Raw genomic sequence first — 22,195 nt, 5'->3', positions numbered from 1 at the left:
AAGAGAGAACAGTCAGGTCGCAAGTCGCGAACCAGACCTCAAGAATCTAGAAAAAAAACCCTAAAAAAACATCCCCTAGGTCTTCCAGGCCGAGCACTTCGCAAAGGGGTACCGCCTAAGGCGGAGGGGCTACAGCCGCAAGCCCGGTGTTCCATGAAAAGCTAATCCTAAGGTCATTGGGCCCAAAGGCCCAGCAAACGCCAAACTAAATCGTGCCGTTTCTCCAAAAATGAGAACGACATCAATCGACGAAGCCAGAGAAACCACCGACGGCTAACCAACGGTGGACGGCCTCACAAGAAGAAAAAGAAAGTCACGACAAACTTACCTAAAAGCTGCGCCTGACGTCTGAATGGAGACTCGTACCAAGCACCGGACGAGAACGGCAGACGTTTGAAAGCACGGCGATAATGGAGGCCTCGAGAGAGGAAAGAGAAAGCAAGGAGGCAAAGGTTTGAGGGAGTTTCAAAATAGCGTGAAAGAAGAAGCGGGTGGACACTCCCCACTATTTATACTGATGGCCTGGTCCATCCCAACCGTCGGATCAAATGACGACTTATCACATGCTCCGCATCCAGCGGCCGCACAACAGCTTGTGGGTCCCACGAGCGTAATCATGCGCAGAAATGAGGGGGTGCGCATTAAATGCGCTGCCGACAAAGCGTGCTGCGTGGAACGACGAGACTTAAAGTAATTGGGTAGAAGTCGGAGGGATGGAAGAACAGTTGGCACGCGTCAGTTCCCAGCGCGAAGATCGCGCCGCTAACTGGGGGGCTTATGTTATATGTATCTCCCGCATCACCCCGCATGGGCCAGACTCGGTCCGATAGACCGGCCCAATCACCCAAGGCCAAGAAGGCCCGGACGGCCTCGTCAAGGAAAGTCCAGCCTCCACCAAAAATCTGGAACTCGTAAAGCTAGCATATGGCGAGCTCCCGATAATCCCCCAACGAGCTCCAGGCAATCGACTAACGAGCTCCTAAAATATCCTCCAGATCGCTGGACCATCCAGGTCGCCGGCCTAAAACCTCCAGCTCGCATGAGTGGCAAAGCTGCTGAGAAGTCAGAGGTAGGGTCCGATCACTTTATCTGTAACAGCCCATGCCCCTCGTAATGAGGATCCCACTCCCGGTCTTGTGAAGGCGATAAGAACTGTTTGTCCCCCATTATACAATCACTGTATTTTTATATGTTATCTGAATTGTAAAAGCCCCTCAGTATAAATGAGAGTCAGAGAGACCATGAGGGGCAGGGACAGGAGGAATAATTAGATATCGCCACTCTGAGAGAATAATCAGACGGCGGTCGTGGACTAGGCATCGTTCTGGCCGAACCACCTAAAGATTCTGGTGTACATGCTTGGAATTTTGGGGGGTTTTTTCCTTTCTTCTCGGTATTTTTGGATTGACTCACCGCGGCCCAAAACGAATCACGGTCGGCCGAAATTGAACGTCGACAATTATATTCTAACTAATTCGAAATTCATCTAAATAAAATTGCAAAGAAGTTGGGGTAGCATGTCCTCGACAAGCCTTCTAGTCATAATTAGATAAGCATGTTGCGTTAAATGCACCCCGTCCCAACTGATGAATTCATTTGGATTTAAACAAACAGACACCTCGTGAACTCCACAATTTTTGAATAGATTGAAATTGTATTTACCTCCAATGCCACAACATGCTTTCTGAAGAGATGTGTCATCAAATCCTGTTATCACAATAAAATAAATTTAATTAACTAGCCATCTTATGAGTAATCTCTACTTCGCAATACTAGTGAAGAGGATACTAACCAATATATGGGGCCTCCACGAAAAGCCATTCGAAAGCATTATAGTAATCGCCGTATACAATGACAGCATTAGGAAATTCTTGTTTTAATTCTTTAATGGCCTTCTTTAAGTGATTATTGTGGTAGATTGATAGGCCATTTAGCTCTTTCAAACAATGATGCTCGTCATAGGCTGTCGTGTCGTTAGCCTCAAAAACAGTAAGGTAAAGTGGAAAACAACCTATTGGAAAATTACCGAGAACCACCACTCGAACAGCTCCATATTGAATAACAGTCTATGCAAACACACACACACAAAAGACAATTATATTCGAAGAAAGTAGTAAAGAATGATTTAGACAACCTTTAGAAAAAATAGAAATATAATAAGGTTTAGGAAAACTTCTCACTCTAACAGCGTCAGTAATGGCTTGTATAACATCGGGTACGATATCCTTTATCTCTTCCATAGTTTTACCTCCCAAGAAAGCATAATTATAATCATTACCTCCAATCTCTCCAACCATGAAAAGGGAACTCTTAAGCATCTCCAAACAATCTGGTAATAAAGACCACCAATGTGTAAATAAAAAACATCTCACTACAACAACTCAATAACTTTTATATTAATTAATAACAACGTATAATTTAGTAGAGCCAGTAACCTCTTTCGTTATGACAAGTAAAGTTAAAATGTGTAGACATCCAACCAAGTTGTACTTCAAGTGAACTATGTGTAACCATAGTTGAAATATTTTTCTTGGCTAGAAAATCCACAGGCAGTGTTGTAGAGCCTGCAACTGCAAAATTTACTCCATGTCCAAAGTCTCCACTCGTATTCATGTACGGGTCTAGGAAAGGTAAGCTCGTCGCCATCGCTGCAAAAATTTTAGAGTACATAATTTGAGTAATGAATTAAGTAAGATAAAAACTAAGTATGAACAGAAAAAAAAAAAAATTACATACCCAAATAATTGATCATCAACAATCCATTCGAGCAACGTCCGGTTGCATTCTTGAAATAAGTTTCCCCATTAGGAAGCTTAGCAAACGGTGTTCCAACACCAATTGTACTCTCGCGAATTAAATTACCTGTATTAGATATTGAATCTCCTAGTTGGTATATTCAATTAAAATGACACATTGACAATGGATTAGCATAAATTGGGTCAGAAGGAAGAAACGTGAAGGACACGAATATTAGTAGCAAAAATGAGGAAACAAATGATTGAAAACTGAGTGCCATAGCTCGAGAGAAAAGGAGAATAGAGAAGTTTTTGTTGTTGGAATAATGTGGGTAAAGACTTCACCAAAGGGTTTATTTATAGAAGATTATTTGAAATCCAAATTCTACTAGAATTATATATTTTCTTAATTTTGATTATTTTAAATTATAATCCAAATTCCACTAGAATTATGTATATTTTCAATTTGATAATTTAAATTATAATCCAAGTATGTATAGGTTAATATAGAGCTTGTTTTCCTAATTATAATTGGATTTGGAGAAGCCTTTTTGAGCATTTTTGAGCATTTTATTTTTATTTTTCTTTTCTAGGATGTTTATTCTAGAAACAAAATCATTCTCTATTTATATTAGTTTAGATATAATCCTCAATTTAGGATTATGTCTTTTTATTGGATATCATCTAGGAATGGTAATCCTAAATGGATATGAGGAGATTAGATTTATCCCCAAGAACCGCATTCTTAAGATTTAGGAGAAGTAATCTTTTAAGAATTTTTTGGGATTTGGATTATCGATAGATTGAAGGAAGTAATCCCATATCATATTCAAGTTTATTGCTTAAGATAGCAATGCTGAGAGTGACTTAGTTAACTTGGACTGAGGTTGAGGGCATCCAAGAAGCACCAAATTTATCCCCAAATTCAAGAGGAAAGGAAAGTTACAAGATACAAGTAATATTTAACTGTATCTCCGAGAAGAAATTTAAGAAACCTGTAAACATTCCTGCCGAATATATGGACGTCTCAGGCGATCAAAGTCCCAGTCCCTCTCTTTCAAGCTCTTCCTACAGTGAGAACATTGTGTGCCCACGGATGAATGACATAAATGCCTTGCAGAAATGTAAAGAAGAAGAAGACCCGTCATTGCATGTTCTGGTGGTGCTAAGGACCTGAGATAAAGGAATAGTGGGTCGAAACTTCCCAACAAGACCCGTCATTGCATGTTCTGGAAGCTCCCAGATCCTAAAGAATCCAAGTATGTGATCAATCCTATAAGCAGTGAAATACGTTGCCATATGTATAAGACACCAAGAATAAGAAATTTAATTGAAGCATACAGTACTCAAGTAAAAAAAAAAAAAATTAAGAAACCAAGAAGCCATTGGAGAAAGGAACTACAATACTAAGAAAAAAACCTGTGTTAAGCGGGCACGCCACCAAGCATAATTGTCTTTTGACATCACCTCCCAATTACAAGTCGGAATCCCCAATTTTGCCCATTTTTATCAAAATAATCAGGAGGTGCCCCAGTAGATGTGTTCCTCCAGAACAGATTTGGGTCGACCCACGTATCCACACTGTTTCTGTCAACACCAATAGGCAGATCTCCTTTCAGCACCACTCCTTTCTTTCTTGCATATTCTGCAGCTTCTGCCAACCGTCATTTAAACAATAAAAGAAAAGTAACAGGATTATTGCCAACTTGGGCCATGCATGGTACATAAAAACGGATAAGTTAAGACTGATGGATGGACTTGCTTGTAAATGCAACTGGATTTGGATATAATAATGTAAGCAAATTATTTCATAGTGGATGCTGTCCTTTGACACAAGCTTCTCAAGCTGAATAAAGAGGAAAGAGGGGGGAGGGGGGGAATGTCTTGGATTATAATTTAGAAGTGAGGAGTCCCAATCTCCTAGATCAGTCTACTTGCAAAAATACATGACCTTATTTAACAAACCATTTCGTAGGAACATCTTTTATTTGACCAAAACCAATAACAACAACAGTCTACTATCAAAATCATTGAAGGAAGATCTAAAGTATATGCACCTTCTCTCTTGAAAAAGAAGAAAATCTGAAAAAGAAGAAAATCGACCCCATCGACTGTTGTCTGATGTTTCAAAAAAATCCCGGAGAGAACAAAATGCTGGACAAGGATTCAGCCAATCCTGTCCAGTGCCCCAAGAAGACAAGGAGAAGAATCAGACATAGAGACAGATAAATAAGAAGAGTCAAAAATTGCATTGAGATTTAAATAAACATTTGAGTGAACTATACCCAACGAGGAAGTTTGAAGGGCAAAAATAAATATACTCTAGCCACAATAGAAGAGGATGCTGTAAATGTATAACCTCAGTCTCAGAGAAAAATTTGAGTTTAGTATCGTATCCTTCTCAAGATAAAAAAAACCTTCTCGGAATTGAAAGCTTTGTGGCCATGGTAGCCTCATAATCCACATCCTACACATAACAAAACTGGAACCGAAAAAATGCACGCAGCAGTATCTTTTGTTAAAGAGAGAGAGAGAAGAATGGTACAGGATTCCCAGATATTTCAAAATGTACATGACAAACAAATACTTCAATTTTGTTGGTGTAACCAACGGCAACCAGTTATTTCTTGCTAGATAATTACCAGTGCTTGCCAATCACAGAATCATCAAGCACAGGCTTTATGATAACCCATCATAATGCCATATTAATTATACAATTCAAGCATGGAATACCTTTCTAACCAGCTCTTCTTTCGCCCTTTGGACTTCATGCTGCAGCAGGCATCATAGAAATTAGAAAAAGAAAAAATTAGACAGAAGATCATCTACTTAGCACCAGTCAATACACATGGTTCTCCAGAAGGTGAAATTAAAATATATTTGGTCAAGTCCACAGGTCTGTTGGACCTGGTTCGAGTCTCCGGCACACTGAAATACCATTGTTGAGGAAGGTGGTAAAATACAACCTACTCCCATAAAAAATGTGGAATAAATAAAGGCCATGATATATACAGTTCTCAGGCAAGGTTATCCACGCTTAAACAAACAACGGGATGGTTACATTGACCACCTTGATCTCCTCTGGAATAGAATTTGAAAGGGCATGTACTCTCAGGTACAATGGGTGCAATGCAAATACTGAAAGCGAGCTGCACGACCAAAAACAAGTGGGATAAGAGATTATAATATTTTCAAATCATATGATGATGAAAAATGATTACTCAGGTCCATTAAAGTCACTGAACAACAAGACAAAGCTATTTATCCATCTCTATTTCTCAATTCATTTTCTTAGCAAGCCTAAGGTAGCTCACATTTGCTATTTTGCCACATAGAAAATTATAAGAAGGCTAATAAAAATGTGATGAAAGATAAAGTTACACGCAATCAAGTAATCATATGTCTCCACCAGTGCACTTATGAAATGTGTTTTGATGTGGCATGGCACATCCTACTTGCTTTTCGGTGCCACATTTGAGTAACAAAATCTAATCAATCACTAACCGCATTTATTCAACCACAAAAAATTAGGGCATGGAAAGTCGATGACTAAGATTTGGAATTCCCGAAAGGTGTGCATAAAATCTAACAGTGATAATAAGTTTTCAGGCATGAAATCTGATAGCCAAGCTAAGAGAAAACACAAATTATTGGAAAGACTGATGCCTGAGCCAAGCATACACGCTTCTTGCAACCTAGTGACCAAAAACAGCCAGATACATGCCTCAGGTCCGTTTGCTTGCAGCCCTATAAAAAATTTTGAGCCAATTGTGATATTCTGTAAGATGTCCCGTGGGATCAGTAAAAGTAACGCCAATAAAGATCACATATCAGTACATTCACTGGTTTACAGAGGGAAAAGTCCACTTTGAGGGGAAAAGAAAAAACTTTAAAAGCAGGCAACTTCCGAAGTCAACAATTAGGACTCAATTTTGACCAATTTCTAAGGAAAAGTTCCCTGCCTTGCTATATTTACCCCATCTGCATGTGAACTAGCTGCTAAGGGAGAAACAAAGACCAATATGTTTTTCTCTCCGTTTTCTTTCCTTTCTTTTTTTTTTTTTTTTTTGAGGCGGGGGGGGGGGAGTGGGGAGAAGTTACAAAAATAAAATAAAATAATTAATACGTCACAACTTATGCCAGACGTGGACAGCCAAAAGGATATTTAATAAGAAAATCGTTCTTTTTCATAACCCAATCTGCTTGCCAAATTGATTCACTGGCGTAATTAAGTTTAAGTGCCTCCTGAACATATTACAGAACTTATAATTACATAAATCTGCCGAAATTATGGATTTACTTATAAAAAAGAGGGAAAATGTACACATATATGTGCTGAAATTAAGGAAGTCAACAGTTGATAAATTCAATGTATTAAAAATAGACCTTAAAATAAATTCCACATATTAAAAATAGATCTTCCGGAAAATCTGCAAGTACCCAACTATTTGCAGAGAATTGTGTAATATCATCCAGGAGGAGATCTTCCTGATGATCCTTCTTCCATACTTGGGAAGCAAATTTTGAAATGAACAATCACTGAATCTGCTTATGATGTTAAAATGCAAACAACACACATCAAAGCAGATGGTGATATCAAACCAGAGACAAATGTCAAAAGGAAAAATCCAGTTACTTTGAATTGCGATTACATTTCTCACCAAAATTATTCTGAGGATCCTTCAATATCCAAGCTCCAAGTTTTGTGGAAGATGACATTTATCAAGGCACTTCGAAGAGGGAGATCATCCGAACCTGTCTGAACCACAGAATGACAGAAGTTTTACCTAACATTCAGGCATTGAACTAACAACTTTAGGAAATTTCCAAATCCATCCAAATAATAAGCCAGCATAAAGCAAACATAAACATAAATCTAGAAAATTAGGCTACTAAATCAAGAACTGTAGCTAAAGGAAATCATAGGAATGCAATACATGGCATGCCTAATGCATGAGTCTCCCCAATTTGCAACAATCATGGGAGGTTTGTTTTAGCAACCATTGATGCATGGGGGCATTAAAGTAGTATGAAAGAGGTGTTCTGAATAATTTATCTATTAAAGCATTGATTTCTAGTACCAAAAACCCTTCTGCAAAATAGGCTAGCAGGCTGGTCTTGTGTGTGTGTGTTGGGGTGAGGGGAGGTGGAGACTGCCACCACCTAAGAAATTGCAAATATTATACGTACCATTCATCTTAATTAAATGTGGAAATTTAGAAGGACTGATATACTAAAAGAGACACATACTCTCAGAAAAAGTTAATCCAAACTTTGCTCTCAGAATTTGAAAAATGTAGAATATCTGTACACATATTTCAAGTTCGGGGGTGGGGCAGGGGGAACTAGTCCCACAACTTCATAAACATACTTTTATATGATTCCCAAGTGCATCTTCTAGGTTCCAAATTCTACCTTTTTCTGTTAAATTCCAGGTTCCATCTTTGTATTAGCAGCTTATATTTTGCTTTTGAAGCTAATTCTTAGTCTTTAAATGACTAGCATTTTGCCAATTCAAGTCAACCCCAATATCTGTTCAGGCTTCCAAACCCAAAGTTGGAATCTCATTGTAGGGAAGGAAAGTGCAGTATATATATCTTCTGGCTAAAAACACATAAGAAAACCAGCCTAAGGAATGATTACGAAATCAAATCTCCCAATTAAGCAGCAATAACACTCTCAATCTTTGTTTCTCATCCCAAAGGAAACTCTCTCTTTAAACCACCCAACATAAAAAATCAAGTGATACAAATGGACTAGAAATATAACCATTCCATTCAATTCTTAGGATTTAGTTGTAACTTACGAGTACACAAACAGAGCATAAATGAATTAATAATAATGACTTAATTACATGAACATCCCTTCAATTATGACTCGGCATGACTTAAGCCCCAGGAGGAAAAATGTAGATGTCAACAGCCTCAAATTTGATGTTGTATTGCTTAGCCCCTTCTATAAGGAGTTAGTAGAAAATGTCAATCATGCGAACACCATACATCTAGACAAAACGTAGTTACCACCTTCATGACAAGGACTAAACACGAGGCCTTTCTTAACACTCCATGAACCAAGCACCGGTTCAGAAGAAGAGACCAGAAGAGTCTGCCCCCCATTGAGTGTAAGAAGGGATTCTGAAACTCAATTTCACGGATTTCCCAGACTTGCTCCCTGAAATCAAACCAAGATTCACCATTTTGGGGGAAAGAATCCGGTCAGGGAAGACCTAGCAAAGCCCGGATGTAATTGATCAGATTCAACACGGCCGAGAAACAAATTGTAGAGAAAAGATGATGGAAATTGCAGTAAAACTCAACTCTAAATTGTTAGAACTCTAATTCTATCCAAACCAGAATGGATTATACCAGAACAAAATGTAGTATGGGATGAGAAAAATACCAGGATGAAACAAAAGAAACCAAGACATAAAACAATCAAAAGCCAGAAGCAAGTGATTCAGAAATTGTGATGAAGCCAGAAGCAGTCTGGAGGTGGATACCCAGATACTTTTTATTGGTTTTTTCTCTTTCCTTCTTGCAGGGACAATTGAAGAAGAGAAAGAGAAGATTGAAGAATTGAAGGGAAAATTGAATTGAATTGAATTGAATGCAGGTTTCACGGGAAAGTGACAGTCTTCTTGGCCAGACTTGAAGATCTTCAACATCACGTCCCCATAAGGAAGCTTAGCAAACGGTGTTCTAGCACCAATCAAACTCTCACGAATTAAATTACCTGTATCGGATATTGAATCTCCTAGTTGGTATATTCGATCAAAATGACACATTAACAATGGATTAGCATAAATTGGGTCAGAAGGAAGAAACGTGAAGGACACGAATATTAGTAGCAAAAAAGAGGAAACAAATGATTGAAAACTGGCTGCCATAGCTCTAGAGAAAAGGAGAATAGAGAAGTTTTTGTTGTTGGAATAATGTGGCTAAAGACTTCACCAAAGGGTTTATTTATAGAGGATTATTTGAAATCCAAATTCTACTAGAATTATATATTTTCTTAATTTTGATTATTTTAAATTATAATCCAAATTCCACTAGAATTATGAATATTTTCAATTTAGGATATTTTAAATTATAATCCAAGTATGTATAGGTTAATATAGAGCTTGTTTTCCTAATTGCAATTGGATTTGGAGAAGCTCTTTTGAGCATTTTATTTTTTAGCATAATTAGATGAGCATTTTTTAGCATTTTATTTTTCTTTTCTAGGATGTTTATTTATTCTACAAAGGAAATCATTATCTAGTTATATTAGTTTAGATATAATCCTCAATTTAGGATTATGTCTTTTTATATATCATCTAAGAATGGTAATCTTAAATGAATTTGACGAGATTAGGTTTATCCCTAAAAACCACATTCTTAAGATTTGGGAGAAGGAGGCTAATCACAAATTTATTGGGATTCGGATTGAAGGAAGTAATCCCATATAACCAAGAATAAGAAATTTAATAGAAGCACATCCTATTCAAGTAAAAAAAAAATCATATAACCAAGAAGCCATTGGAGAAAGGAACTATAATACTAAGAAAAAAACCTATGTTAAGCAGGCACGCCACCAGGCATAATTGTCATTTGACATCTCCTCCCAATTATAAGTTGGGAATCCCCAGTGTACATGACAAACAAATACTTACCAGTGCTTGCGAATCACAGAATCATCAAACAAGGGCTTTATCATGAGCCATCATAATGCCATATTAATTATACAATTCAAGAATGGAATACCTTTCTATCCATGCTGTTCTTTCGCCCTTTGAATTCCATGCTGCAGCAGGCATCATAGAAATTAGAAAAAGAAAAAATAAGACAGAAGATCATCTACTTAGCACAAGTCAATACACATGGTTCTCCAGAAGGTGAAATTAAAATATACTTGGTCAAGTCCACAGGTCTATTGGACCTGGTTCGAGTCTCCTGCACCTTGGAATACCATTGTCGAGGAAGGTGGTAAAATACAACCTACCCCCATAAAAAATGTGCAATAAATAAAGGCCATGATATATACAGTTCTAAGGCAAGGTTATCCACGCTTAAACAAACAGCGGGGCGGTTACATTGACCACCTTGATCTCCTCTGGAATAGAATTTGAAACGGCACTCTCAGGTACAATGGGTGCAATGCAAATACTCAAAGGGAGCTGCACGACCAAAAACAAGACAGATAAGAGATTACAATATTTTCAAATCATACGATGACGAAAAATGATTATTCAGGTGCACTAAAGTCACTGAACAACAAGACAAAGCTATTTATCCATCTCTATTTCTGAATTCATATTCTTAGCAAGCCTAAGCTAGGTCACATTTGCTATTTTGCCACAGAAAATTATAAGAAGGCTAATAAAAATGTGATGAAAGATAAAGTTACAAGCAATCAAGTAATCATATGTCTGCACCAGTGCACTTATGAAATGTGTTTTGATGCAGCATGACACATCCAACTTGCTTTTCAGTGCCACATTTGAGTAAAAAAAACTAATCAATCACTACCCTCATTTATTCAACCACAAAAAATTAGGGCATGGAAAGTCGAGATGACTAAGATTTGGAATTCCCAAAAGATGTGCATAAAATCTAACAGTGCATATAAGTTTTGCAGGCATGCAATCTGATAGCCAAGCTAAGAGAAAACACAAATTATTGGAAAGACTCATGCCTGAGCCAAGCGTACACGCTTCTTGCAACCTAGAGAGCAAAAACAGCCAGATACATGCCTCAGGTCCGTTTGCAGCCCTACAAACAATTTTGAGCCAATTGTGATATTCTGTAAGATGTCACGTGGGATCAGTAAAAGTAACACAAATAAAGATCACATATCACTACATTCAATGGTTTACAAAGGGAAAAGTCCACTTCCTGAGGGGAAAAGAAAAAACTTTAAAAGCAAGCAACTTCTGAAGTCTTGTCAAACATATTACGTATGATGTTTTACCCGTATGGATATGAGTCCCACTGCATCCCATCAACGGATGTGTCATTGATAGGTAACAGCTGAACTAAATGAAATCCAGATTCAACAGGCCAGTCTACAATTAACTTCAGGTCAAGGAACTCTCCAACTCCTAGATCAGCATCTGATCTAACAGAGAACACGGGGATTGCCACACCAGCGCCTGGCCAAGCCATTTCCTAACAAAACAAATTAACAGAATGGGACCATTTCCTTTCATTTTATACTTGATGGTAAGGCAACTCAGAACAGATTTCTGATCAGCAGCATACCCGCATCATTCCATCTCAAAGCAGAATGTAACTTGGTTGGCTAGTTGAGAAGTCAACAATTGGGTCTCGATTTTGACCAATCTCTAAGGAAAAGATCCTTGCCTTGCTATAGTTACGTATCTGTATGTGAACTATCTGGTAAGAGAGAAAAAAGACCAACGTGTTTTTCTCTCTGTTTTCTTTCTTTTCTCTTTTTTTTTGGGGGGGGGGGGGGGGGGGGGGGGGGGGGGGGGGGGGGGAGAAGTTAAAAAAATAAAATAAAATAATTAATACATCACAACTTATGCCAGATGTGGACAGCCAAAAGGATATTTAATAGGAAAATCATCCTTTCGCATAATGCAATCTGCTTGCCAAATTGATTCACCAATGTAATTAAGTTTAAGTGCCTCCTGAACTTTCCAATGCCCCAATATTACAGAACTTATAATTACATAAATATGCAGAAATTATGGATTTAATTATAAAAAAGAGGGAAAATGTACACATATACGTGCTGAAATTAAGGAAGTCAACAGTTGATAAATTCAATGTATTAAAAATAGATCTTAAAATAAATTCCACGTATTAAAAATAAATCTTCCTGAAAATCAGCAAGTACCCAACTATTTGCAGAGAATTGTGTAATATCATCCAGGATAGAGATCTTCCTGATGATACTTCTTCCATACTTGGGCAGCAAATTTTGAAATGAACAATGACTGAATCTGCTTATGATGTTAACATGCAAACAACACACATCAAAGCAGAGGGTGATTCCAAACCAGAGACAAATGAACAACGCACATCAAAGCAGATGGTGATTCCAAACCAGAGACAAATGAACAACGCACATCAAAGCAGATGGTGATTCCAAACCAGAGACAAATGTCAGAAGGAAAAATCCAGTTACTTTGAATTGAGATTACATTTCTCACCAAAATTATTCTGAGGATCCTTCAATATCCAAGCTCCAAGTCTTGTGGAAGATGACATTTATAAAGGCACTTCTAAAAGGGAGATCATCCGAACCTGTCTGAACCACAGAATGACAGAAGTTTTAACTAAAATTCAGGCATTGAACTAACAACTTTAGGAACTTTCCAAATCCATCCCAACAATAAGACAGCATAAGGCAAACATAAACATAAATCCAGAAAATTAGGCTACTAAATCAAGAACTGTAGCTAAAGGAAATCATAGGAATGCAATATATGGCATGCCTAATGCATGAGGTTCCCCAATTTGAAAGAATCATGGGAGGTTTGTTTTAGCAACCATTGACGCATGGGGGCATTAAAGTGCTGAGAAGTATGAAAGAGGTGTTCTCAATAATTTATTTATTAAAGCATTGATTTCTGGTACCGAAAACCCTTATGCAAAATAGGCTAACAGGCTGGTCTTGTGTGTGTGTGTGTGTTGGGGAGAGGGGAGGTGGAGACTGCCACCACCTAAGAAATTGCAAATATTAAACGTAGCCTTCATCTTAATTAAATGTGGAAATTAAGAAGGACGGAAATTCCCAAGTGCATCTTCTAGGTTCCAAATTCTACCTTTTTCTGTTAAATTCCAGGTTCCATCTTTGTATTAGCAGCTTATATTTTGCTTTTGAAGCTAATTCTTAGTCTTTAAATGATTAACATTTTGCCAATTCAAGTCAACCCCAATATCTGTTCAGGCTTCCAAACCCAAAGTTGGAATCTCGTCATAGGGAAGGAAAGTGCAGTATATATATCTTCTGGCTAAAAACACATAAGAAAACCAACCTAAGGAATGATTACGAAATCAAATCTCCCAATTAAGCAGCAATAACACTCTCAATCTTTGTTTCTCATCCCAAAGGAAACTCTCTCTTTAAACCACCCAACATAAAAAATCATGTGATACAAATGGACTAGAAATATAACCATTCTATTCAATTCTTAGGATTTAGTTGTAACTTATAAGTACACAAACAGAGCATAAATAATTCGATTATATTCTATATATTCTCATTCTGTCATGCACAAGGAACTTCGTAATTCAAAAACGAATTAATAATAATGACTTAATTACATGAACATCCCTTCAATTATGACTCGGCATGACTTAAGCCCCAGAAGGAAAAATGTAGATATCAACACCCTCAAATTTGATGGGTATTGCTTAGCCCCCTTTATCAGGAGTTAGTAGAAAATGTCAATCATGTGAACACCATACATCTAGACAAAATGTAGATACCACCTTCATGACAAGCACCTTCTTAACATTCCATAAACCAAGCACCGGTTCAGAAGCAGAGACCAGAAGAGTCTGCCACCCATTGAGTGTAATAAGGGATTCTGAAACTCAATTTCACTGATTTCCCAGACTTCCTCCCTGAAATCAAACTAAGATTCACCATTTTGGGGGAAAGAATCCGAGCAGGGAATACTTAGCAAAGCCCGGATGTAATTGATCAGATTCAACACGGCCGAGAAACAAATTGTAGAGAAAAGAGAAAGAGAAACAAATTGAAGTAAATGATTCAGAATTTGTGATGAAGCGAAGGGCAGAGAGGGGAATCTGGAGGTGGATACCCCAATATTTTTTCTTGGTTTTTTCTCTTTCTTGGGTGCAAAAGGTGAAATCCCTCACCTTAAGGGCCCCACACACTACCCCATGCACGTGGAAGGGGTTAATCACGGTACACGGCGGCCCCCAAGGTAGGAGGCACAGTGCATAGTGCCCATAAGGAGCCACTCCACAAGAAAATGAAACTCCCACACTGCGGCTGCCATGACTCGAACCTGCATCCTTGGGTGCAATCTTCTACCCTGTGAACCATCTGTGCTACGTCCATGGGGGCTTTTCTCTTTCTTTCTTGCAGGGGCAATTGAAGAAGAGAAAGAGAAGATTGAAGAATTGAAGGGAAAATTGAATTGAATTGAATGCAAGTTTCACGGGAAAGTGATAGTCTTCTTGGCCAGAATTGAAGATCTTCAACATCACGTCCGTATGGGCATGGATATCTGCAATGTTTTAAAAATCGGATCGGACCTTCCGGTTAAACCGGAACCAGTCTGACATCCAATCTGATTATATATATATTGTTAACTTTCATTTAAATTGGTCAAAATTAGAGTAACTCAATGAATCAGATCAAAATCGGGAATTGGATTGACCCCAATTTTTTAATTACTTTAGTTGGTACTTGGGCTAGCTGGGATTCAGTTTACCTTTCTCATTTTTTTTTGCTGCTTTGGCCTTTCGCAACAGTTTCTCTGAATCTTTTTTTTCTTGGTTCCATTGTTGTTGCACGTCTACACCTCGCCACGGCACTTCACCACACTCCTTCTCTCGTCGTCGCACCTTGTCGCTACACTTCTCCTCTCGTCATCGTACCTTGTCGTTGCTCGTGCTTCTCATTTAAGAGATTTGTCTGGTTCTTTTTCTTTCTTTTTTTTTTTCTTTTTTGAAATTTACAATTACTTGGGGCTAAGATTTTATGCAATATAAGTGTGGTTGGGGTTGCGTTTTTATGTCCTACTTTATTTTTTCCTTCCTCTACCTTCTTCAAAAAGAACCTATGTTGGCTTCTCTTGGGTTTGTGGTTATTTTCTTGCATGGAATCATTCTCCATTTCGTTGCAACATTTATGTTATAATTAAAGTTACTCAAACTGTAATTAAAGTTTGAATCATCCTTCAATTGTGTGGAATTTTGTTACTAAAACTGTAATTAAAGCTTGCTATTTGTTGTAGCTATTTTCTTTGTTTATGAATTATGAATTTTGTTGCTAGTTTCATTGCGGTTTTCCCTATTAATTAATTTGTTTGTGTAATATTAGTTGTAAAAAGACATAGCATGGAGATATGTTACTGAAGCAAAAAAATTCTGAAGGAAAGAATGTTTTAATATGTACTTCTTGTCAAAAACAAAATGCAGGAGGAGGCATTAATAGAATGAAACAAAATCTAGCTGAAATGAAAGAAAATGTTGACTCTTATAAAAAAGTTCCAAGAGATGTGAGGTTTTTGAAAACTTGCAAAAGGCAAAAGAAAAGAAGAGTGGGCCTCAATTTGATGATGATGATGAGATTGAAGAGATCCAACATTTTACAACTAAAGATGGTAAAAGTGGTAGTTTTGCATCCTCCAAAGGGAAGAGAAAAGCTGGAGAGATGACATCATTTTTCAAGTATGGAGTTCAAGATTCTAAACAACCTTCCATTAAGGCTTGTGTGCAAAGTAAAGAAAGATGGCATGGCACTGACATGGCAATTGCTTTATGGTTTTATGATGCGTGTATTCTGACAAATGCAGTGAATTCTCCATTTTTTCAAAAAACAGTTGACAAAATAGCTAGTATGGGTCATGGATACAAGGCTCCTATTTATCATGCATTGCATGTTAATTTATTGAGGGATGCGAAGACACAAGTGAAGTTAATTATTGATTCTTTTCCATCACATTCGGTTAAAGTCGGATGCACAATTATGGGTGATGGATGGACAAATACTAGGCAAAGGCCGTTGATTAACTTTTTGGTGTATTGTTCAAAGGGCTTATCATTCATCAAGTCTGTTGATGCCTCAAATTTCATAACGGATGCTAAAATATTATGTAATCTTTTTGCATAAATTGTTGAGTTTGTTGGTCCAAATAATGTGGTTCATATGGTGACAGACAATGGTGCTAATTATAAAGCTGTTGGGAGGAAACTTTCAGAGAGATATCCTACTATTCGGTGGTCTCCATGTGCTACTCATTGTATCAATTTGATTATCAAAGATATGTCAAAGATGAATGATGTGAAAAATGTTGCTACTTTAGCTTTAAAGGTCACTGTTTTCATCTACAATCATAAATAGACCCTAAATTGGTTGAGGATGACACCTAGTTGGAAAGAGATAGTTTCTCCAGGAGCTACTCATTTTGCCACAACATTTATTGCATCGAAGAGTTTACATGATCACAAAGATCACCTGCAAGCTTTGGTGGTAAGTGATGGCTATAAGAAATTTCTTAAGATACCAAAAGGTAGAGAAATTAAGAAAATTGTTTTAGATGAAAGATTTTGGAACAATAGCTTGATCTTTGTCAGAATAATGACACATTTGATATGCCTTTTGCGCATTTGTGATTCTGATGAAAAACCATCATTAGGGTATGTTTATGATGGAATGTATAGGGCTTGTAAAGGGATAAAAAATTTATTCAAAGGAAGAAAGAGTTTGTACAAGCCTTATACCGCATTGATCAAGGGACGATGGGATAGAATGTTATGCCATGATCTTCATGCTGCAGCATATTGGTTCAATCTAGTTTTTCAGTATGATCAATAAAATTCTTGCAAAAAGCACAAAAATTATGAGAGGAGTTTTAAATGTAATTGACAAGCAAAAATTAGTTGATAAGATTCCATGTTTTAGAGATAAAAAGAAAGGTTTTTCACAAGATTTGGCTATCACAAGTTGCAGGACTACCAGACCCGATAAGTATAAATTAAACTTGTTATTTAAAATTTACTTATCAAACTTGTAATTTGATATCTATTATCTAATGCATTCTATTGATTTGTGTTTGTTTATTTAAATGATTGGTGGAAGATCTTTGGTCATGATGCACCAACCTTGCAAAAGTTGGTGATAAGAATTCTTAGTTAAACATCTTCTTCATCTGGATGTGAATGTAATTGGACTGTGTTTGAGCATATATATACTAAAAGAGAAACATATTAGAGCGTCAAAGGCTCAATGACTTGGTATATGTTCATTACAATTTGCATTTGCAAAATAGGTACAAAACCATTTTATACAAGAATTTATTTATTTTATTTGTTCTTATTTTCAAATAATGATTTGGTGATTGTCTTTACTTTTTATAGGTCTAAAGTTGACAAAAGATCTTATGACCCTATTGATTATGAATCAATTGACAAAATTGAGTTTTGGATATTAGAAGAAGTGGAAGAAGGCAAACTTGACATTGATGAGCTAGAGAGTATGATTGAAGAACATCCACAAAAATGATGGAGACAATGAAGAAGCTGAAGTTATGGTACTTGATGAAGACAATGAAGATGGCAGAGGTGGTGCTTTACTACAGGAAGATGAAAATAATGAAGAAGATTGGTTGCAATCTCCTTTATGAGTTTGAAATTGTTTTGTTTAGAGATAATTTGAAATTGAGGATTGATTGATGTTGTGTTTGTATTGGATGTTGTTTGTCAAACAACATTACTTAAGAATACTTTGATATTGAGATATGATTAATGTTGTTGGATTTGTGCATTTGACACGTCTTGTGATGATTTTAGTTAAAATTATATTGATATTATTGATTATTGTCTCTAAATCATTTTCAATTCTCTAGATTGTGTATTCTGGACATCTTAGACTGCTAAACGTTTTTGATGGTTTTTATTAATTAATATCTATATGTCCTATTAAGCAATCATTCCCACTCCATTAACTATATTGATGATTTTAGTTAAAATTATTATAATTATATTGATATTATTGATTATTTATTTTTCTTAGGATGATTAATTATAATTTTTTATTAACTATTTATTACAAGACATGAATTATCTTTAATAACAATGGCGTCTTGTATATGTGTGTGTCTATATATATATATATATATATATATATGACATCATCTAGTCAGATCACTTCGGTTCAACCGATTGGACCAATTGCTAGTTAATAGACTAGTTCAATATCCTATCTAATTTTTAAAACATTGGGTATCGTATGGCCTCCCTTCATTTCATGAGCAACGGTTTGTATTAAAATAAAAGGGTCAAAAGGTTAGTTTTGACCTTTTGAAATTTGGACTTTGATATAGAAATAACGTATTGATATACACTATCACTTTAAATTTCCCAAGTGCATCTTCTAGGTTCCAAATTCTACCTTTTTCTGTTAAATTCCAGGTTCCATCTTTGTATTAGCAGCTTATATTTTGCTTTTGAAGCTAATTCTTAGTCTTTAAATGATTAATATTTTGCCAATTCAAGTGAACACCAATATCTGTTCAGGCTTCCAAACCCAAAGTTGGAATCTCGTCATAGGGAAGGAAAGTGCAGTATATATATCTTCTGGCTAAAAACACATAATAAAACCAGCCTAAGGAATGATTACGAAATCAAATCTCCCAATTAAGCAGCAATAACACTCTCAATCTTTGTTTCTCATCCCAAAGGAAACTCTCTCTTTAAACCACCCAACATAAAAAATCATGTGATACAAATGGACTAGAAATATAACCATTCTATTCAATTCTTAGGATTTAGTTGTAACTTATTAGTACACAAACAGAGCATAAATAATTCTATTATATTCTATATATTCTCATTCTGTCATGCACAAGGAACTTCGTAATTCAAAAACGAATTAATAATAATGACTTAATTACATGAACATCCCTTCAATTATGACTCGGTATGACTTAAGCCCCAGGAGGAAAACTGTAGATATCAACACCCTCAAATATGATGCTGTATTGCTTAGCCCCTTTTATCAGGAGTTAGTAGAAAATGTCAATCATGTAAACACCATACATCTAGACAAAATGTAGATACCACCTTCATGACAAGGACTAAACACAAGGCCTTTCTTAACACTCCATGAACCAAGCACCGGTTCAGAAGAAGAGACCAGAAGAGTCTGCCCCCCATTGAGTGTAATAAGCGATTCTGAAACTCAATTTCACGGATTTCCCAGACTTGCTCCCTGAAATCAAACCAAGATTCACCATTTTGGGGGAAAGAATCCGGTCAGGGAAGACCTAGCAAAGCCCGGATGTAATTGATCAGATTCAACACGGCCGAGAAACAAATTGTAGAGAAAAGGAGATGGAAATTGCAGTAAAACCCAACTCTAAATTGTTTGAACTCTAATTCTATCCAAACCGGAATGGATTACACCAGAACAAAATGTAGTATGGGATGAGAAAAATACCCCAGGATGAAACAAAAGAAACCAAGACGTAAAACAATCGAAAGCGAGGGGAATCTGGAGGTGGATACCCAGATATTTTTTCTTGGTTTTTTCTCTTTCTTTCTTGCAGGGGCAATTGAAGAAGAGAAAGAGAAGATTGAAGAATTGAAGGGTAAATTGAATTGAATTGAATTGAATGCAGGTTTCACGGGAAAGTGACAGTCTTCTTGGCCAGACTTGAAGATCTTCAACATCACGTCCGTATGGGTATGGGTATGGGTATCGGTATGGCCTCCCTTCGTTTCATTTTCATGAGCCACAGTTTGTATTAAAATAAAAGGGTCAAAAGGTCAATTTTGACCTTTTGGAATTTGGACGTTGATATAGAAATAACGTATTGACATAAAACTATCACTTTAAATACAAATCTTTGATTTCATTTTTTTTTTTTAAGGAGAAGAAAGAATAAAATATATAATATAAAGTTTGTTATTATTTTTTCTCAATTTTATTACGTAATTTTATATTATTATTATTATATTAAATAGCATAATATATTTAAAATACAAACAAAAAAAAATTAAAATTAATATAAGTCCAAATTTCACAGTGAATAAACAAGAGTACGACTTTTATAATTTCCAATATCTATCAACAATACTAAAAACAAAGAATGAAAAATTCAATTAAATAAATTCATCATCGTCAAGTCTTGTATCTATTCTATTCTAACTAATTTGAAATTCATCTAAATAAAATTGCAAAGAAGTTGGGGTAATATGTCATCAATAAGCCTTCCAGCCATAATTAGATAAGCATGTTGCGTTAAATGCACCCCATCCCAACTGATGAATTCGTCTGGGTTTGAACAAACAGGTACATCGGGAGCTCCACAATTTTTGAACATATTGAAATTATATTCACCTCCAATGCCACAACATGCTTTTTGGAGAGATGCGTCGTCAAATCCTATTGTCATAATGAAATAAATTTTGTTAACTAGCCATCTTATGACTAATCTCGAATTTGCAATGCTAGTGAAGGGATACTAACCAATTTGTGGGGCCTCCATGAAAAGCCATTCAAAAGCATTATAGTAATCACCGTATACAATGACAGTGTTAGGAAATTCTTGCTTTAACTCTTCAATGGCCATTTTCAAGTGATTATTGTGGTAGATTGACAAACCATTTAGTTCTTTCAAACAGTGATGCTCGTCATAGGCTGTCGTGTCGTTGGTCTTAAAAACAGTAAGGTAAAGTGGAAAACAACCTATTGGAAAATTACCAGGAACCACCACTCGAACAGCTCCATATTGAATGACAGTCTACGCAAACACAAACACAAAAAACAATTATATTCGAAGAAAGTAGTAAAGAATGATTTAGATAAGCTTTAGAAAAAATAGAAATATAATAAGGTTTAGGAAAGCTTCTCACTCTAACAGCTTCAGTAATGGTTTCTACGACATCCAGTATGATATCCTTTATATCTTCCATAGTTTTACCTCCCAATAAAGCGTAATTATAATCATTACCTCCAATCTCTCCAATCATGAAAAGGGAACTCTTAAGCATCTCCAAACAATCTGTTAATAAAGGCCACCAATGCATAACTAAAAAATATCTCGCTACAACAATTCAATAAATTTTATATTAATAAAAACGTATAATTTAGTAGAGCCACTAACCTCTTTCGTTATGACAAGTAGAGTTAAAATGTGTAGACATCCAACCAAGTTGTACATCAAGTGAACTACGTGTAACCATAGTTGAAATATTTTTTTTGGCTAGAAATTCCACGGGCAGTGCTGTAGAGCCTGCAACGGCAAAATTTACTCCATGTCCAAAGTCACCACTCTTATTCAGGTACGGGTCTAGGAAAGGTAAGCCTGTCGCCGTTGCTGCAAAAAATTTAGAGTACATAATTTGAGTAATGAATTAAGTAAGATAAAAATTAAGTGCGAACAGAAAAAAAAAAAAATTACATACCCAAATAATCGATCATCAACAATCCATTCGAGCAACGTCCAGTTGCGTTCTTGAAATAAGTCTCCCCATAAGGAAGCTTAGCAAACGGTGTTCCAGCACCAATCGTACTCTCACAAATTAAATTACCTGTATCGGATATTGAATCTCCTAGTTGGTATATTCGATCAAAATGACACATTAACAATGGATTAGCATAAACTGGGTCAGAAGGAAGAAACGTGAAGGACACGAATATTAGTAGCAAAAAAGAGGAAACAAATGATTGAAAATTGGCTGCCATAGCTCGAGAGAAAAGGAGAATAGAGAAGTTTTTGTTGTTGGAATAATGTGGCTAAGGACTTCACC

General features: G+C 36.4%; 2 protein-coding genes across 2 annotated transcripts; both read right to left on the bottom strand.

Annotated features, from left to right (window-relative positions):
* Positions 1 to 1,486: 1,486 nt before the first annotated feature.
* LOC127788205 (acetylajmalan esterase-like) lies at positions 1,487 to 20,143 on the bottom strand. The gene is made up of 12 exons (XM_052316315.1): positions 19,881 to 20,143; positions 19,505 to 19,707; positions 5,806 to 7,494; positions 5,469 to 5,507; positions 4,155 to 4,389; positions 3,909 to 4,008; positions 3,731 to 3,803; positions 2,737 to 2,862; positions 2,436 to 2,648; positions 2,181 to 2,329; positions 1,793 to 2,066; positions 1,487 to 1,707 (listed from the first exon to the last, which is right to left on the bottom strand). Exons 7-12 carry the CDS (start codon positions 3,738 to 3,740, stop codon positions 1,487 to 1,489), a joined length of 993 nt encoding a protein of 330 aa, XP_052172275.1. The 5' UTR covers positions 3,741 to 3,803; positions 3,909 to 4,008; positions 4,155 to 4,389; positions 5,469 to 5,507; positions 5,806 to 7,494; positions 19,505 to 19,707; positions 19,881 to 20,143.
* A 324-nt stretch (positions 20,144 to 20,467) lies between these two features.
* On the bottom strand, positions 20,468 to 22,028 carry LOC127788204 (acetylajmalan esterase-like). The gene is made up of 5 exons (XM_052316314.1): positions 21,851 to 22,028; positions 21,550 to 21,762; positions 21,299 to 21,447; positions 20,913 to 21,186; positions 20,468 to 20,828 (listed from the first exon to the last, which is right to left on the bottom strand). The coding sequence occupies exons 1-5, from the start codon at positions 22,026 to 22,028 to the stop codon at positions 20,608 to 20,610; spliced, it is 1,035 nt and encodes a 344-aa protein (XP_052172274.1). The 3' UTR covers positions 20,468 to 20,607.
* Between the last annotated feature and the right edge of the window lie 167 nt (positions 22,029 to 22,195).

The sequence above is a fragment of the Diospyros lotus genome, chromosome 13 (genome assembly GCF_014633365.1).
Source record: "Diospyros lotus cultivar Yz01 chromosome 13, ASM1463336v1, whole genome shotgun sequence".
Taxonomy (NCBI): domain Eukaryota; kingdom Viridiplantae; phylum Streptophyta; class Magnoliopsida; order Ericales; family Ebenaceae; genus Diospyros; species Diospyros lotus.
Note: the sequence above shows the minus strand (reverse complement) of the source record. Positions and strands in the feature narration are given on the sequence as shown.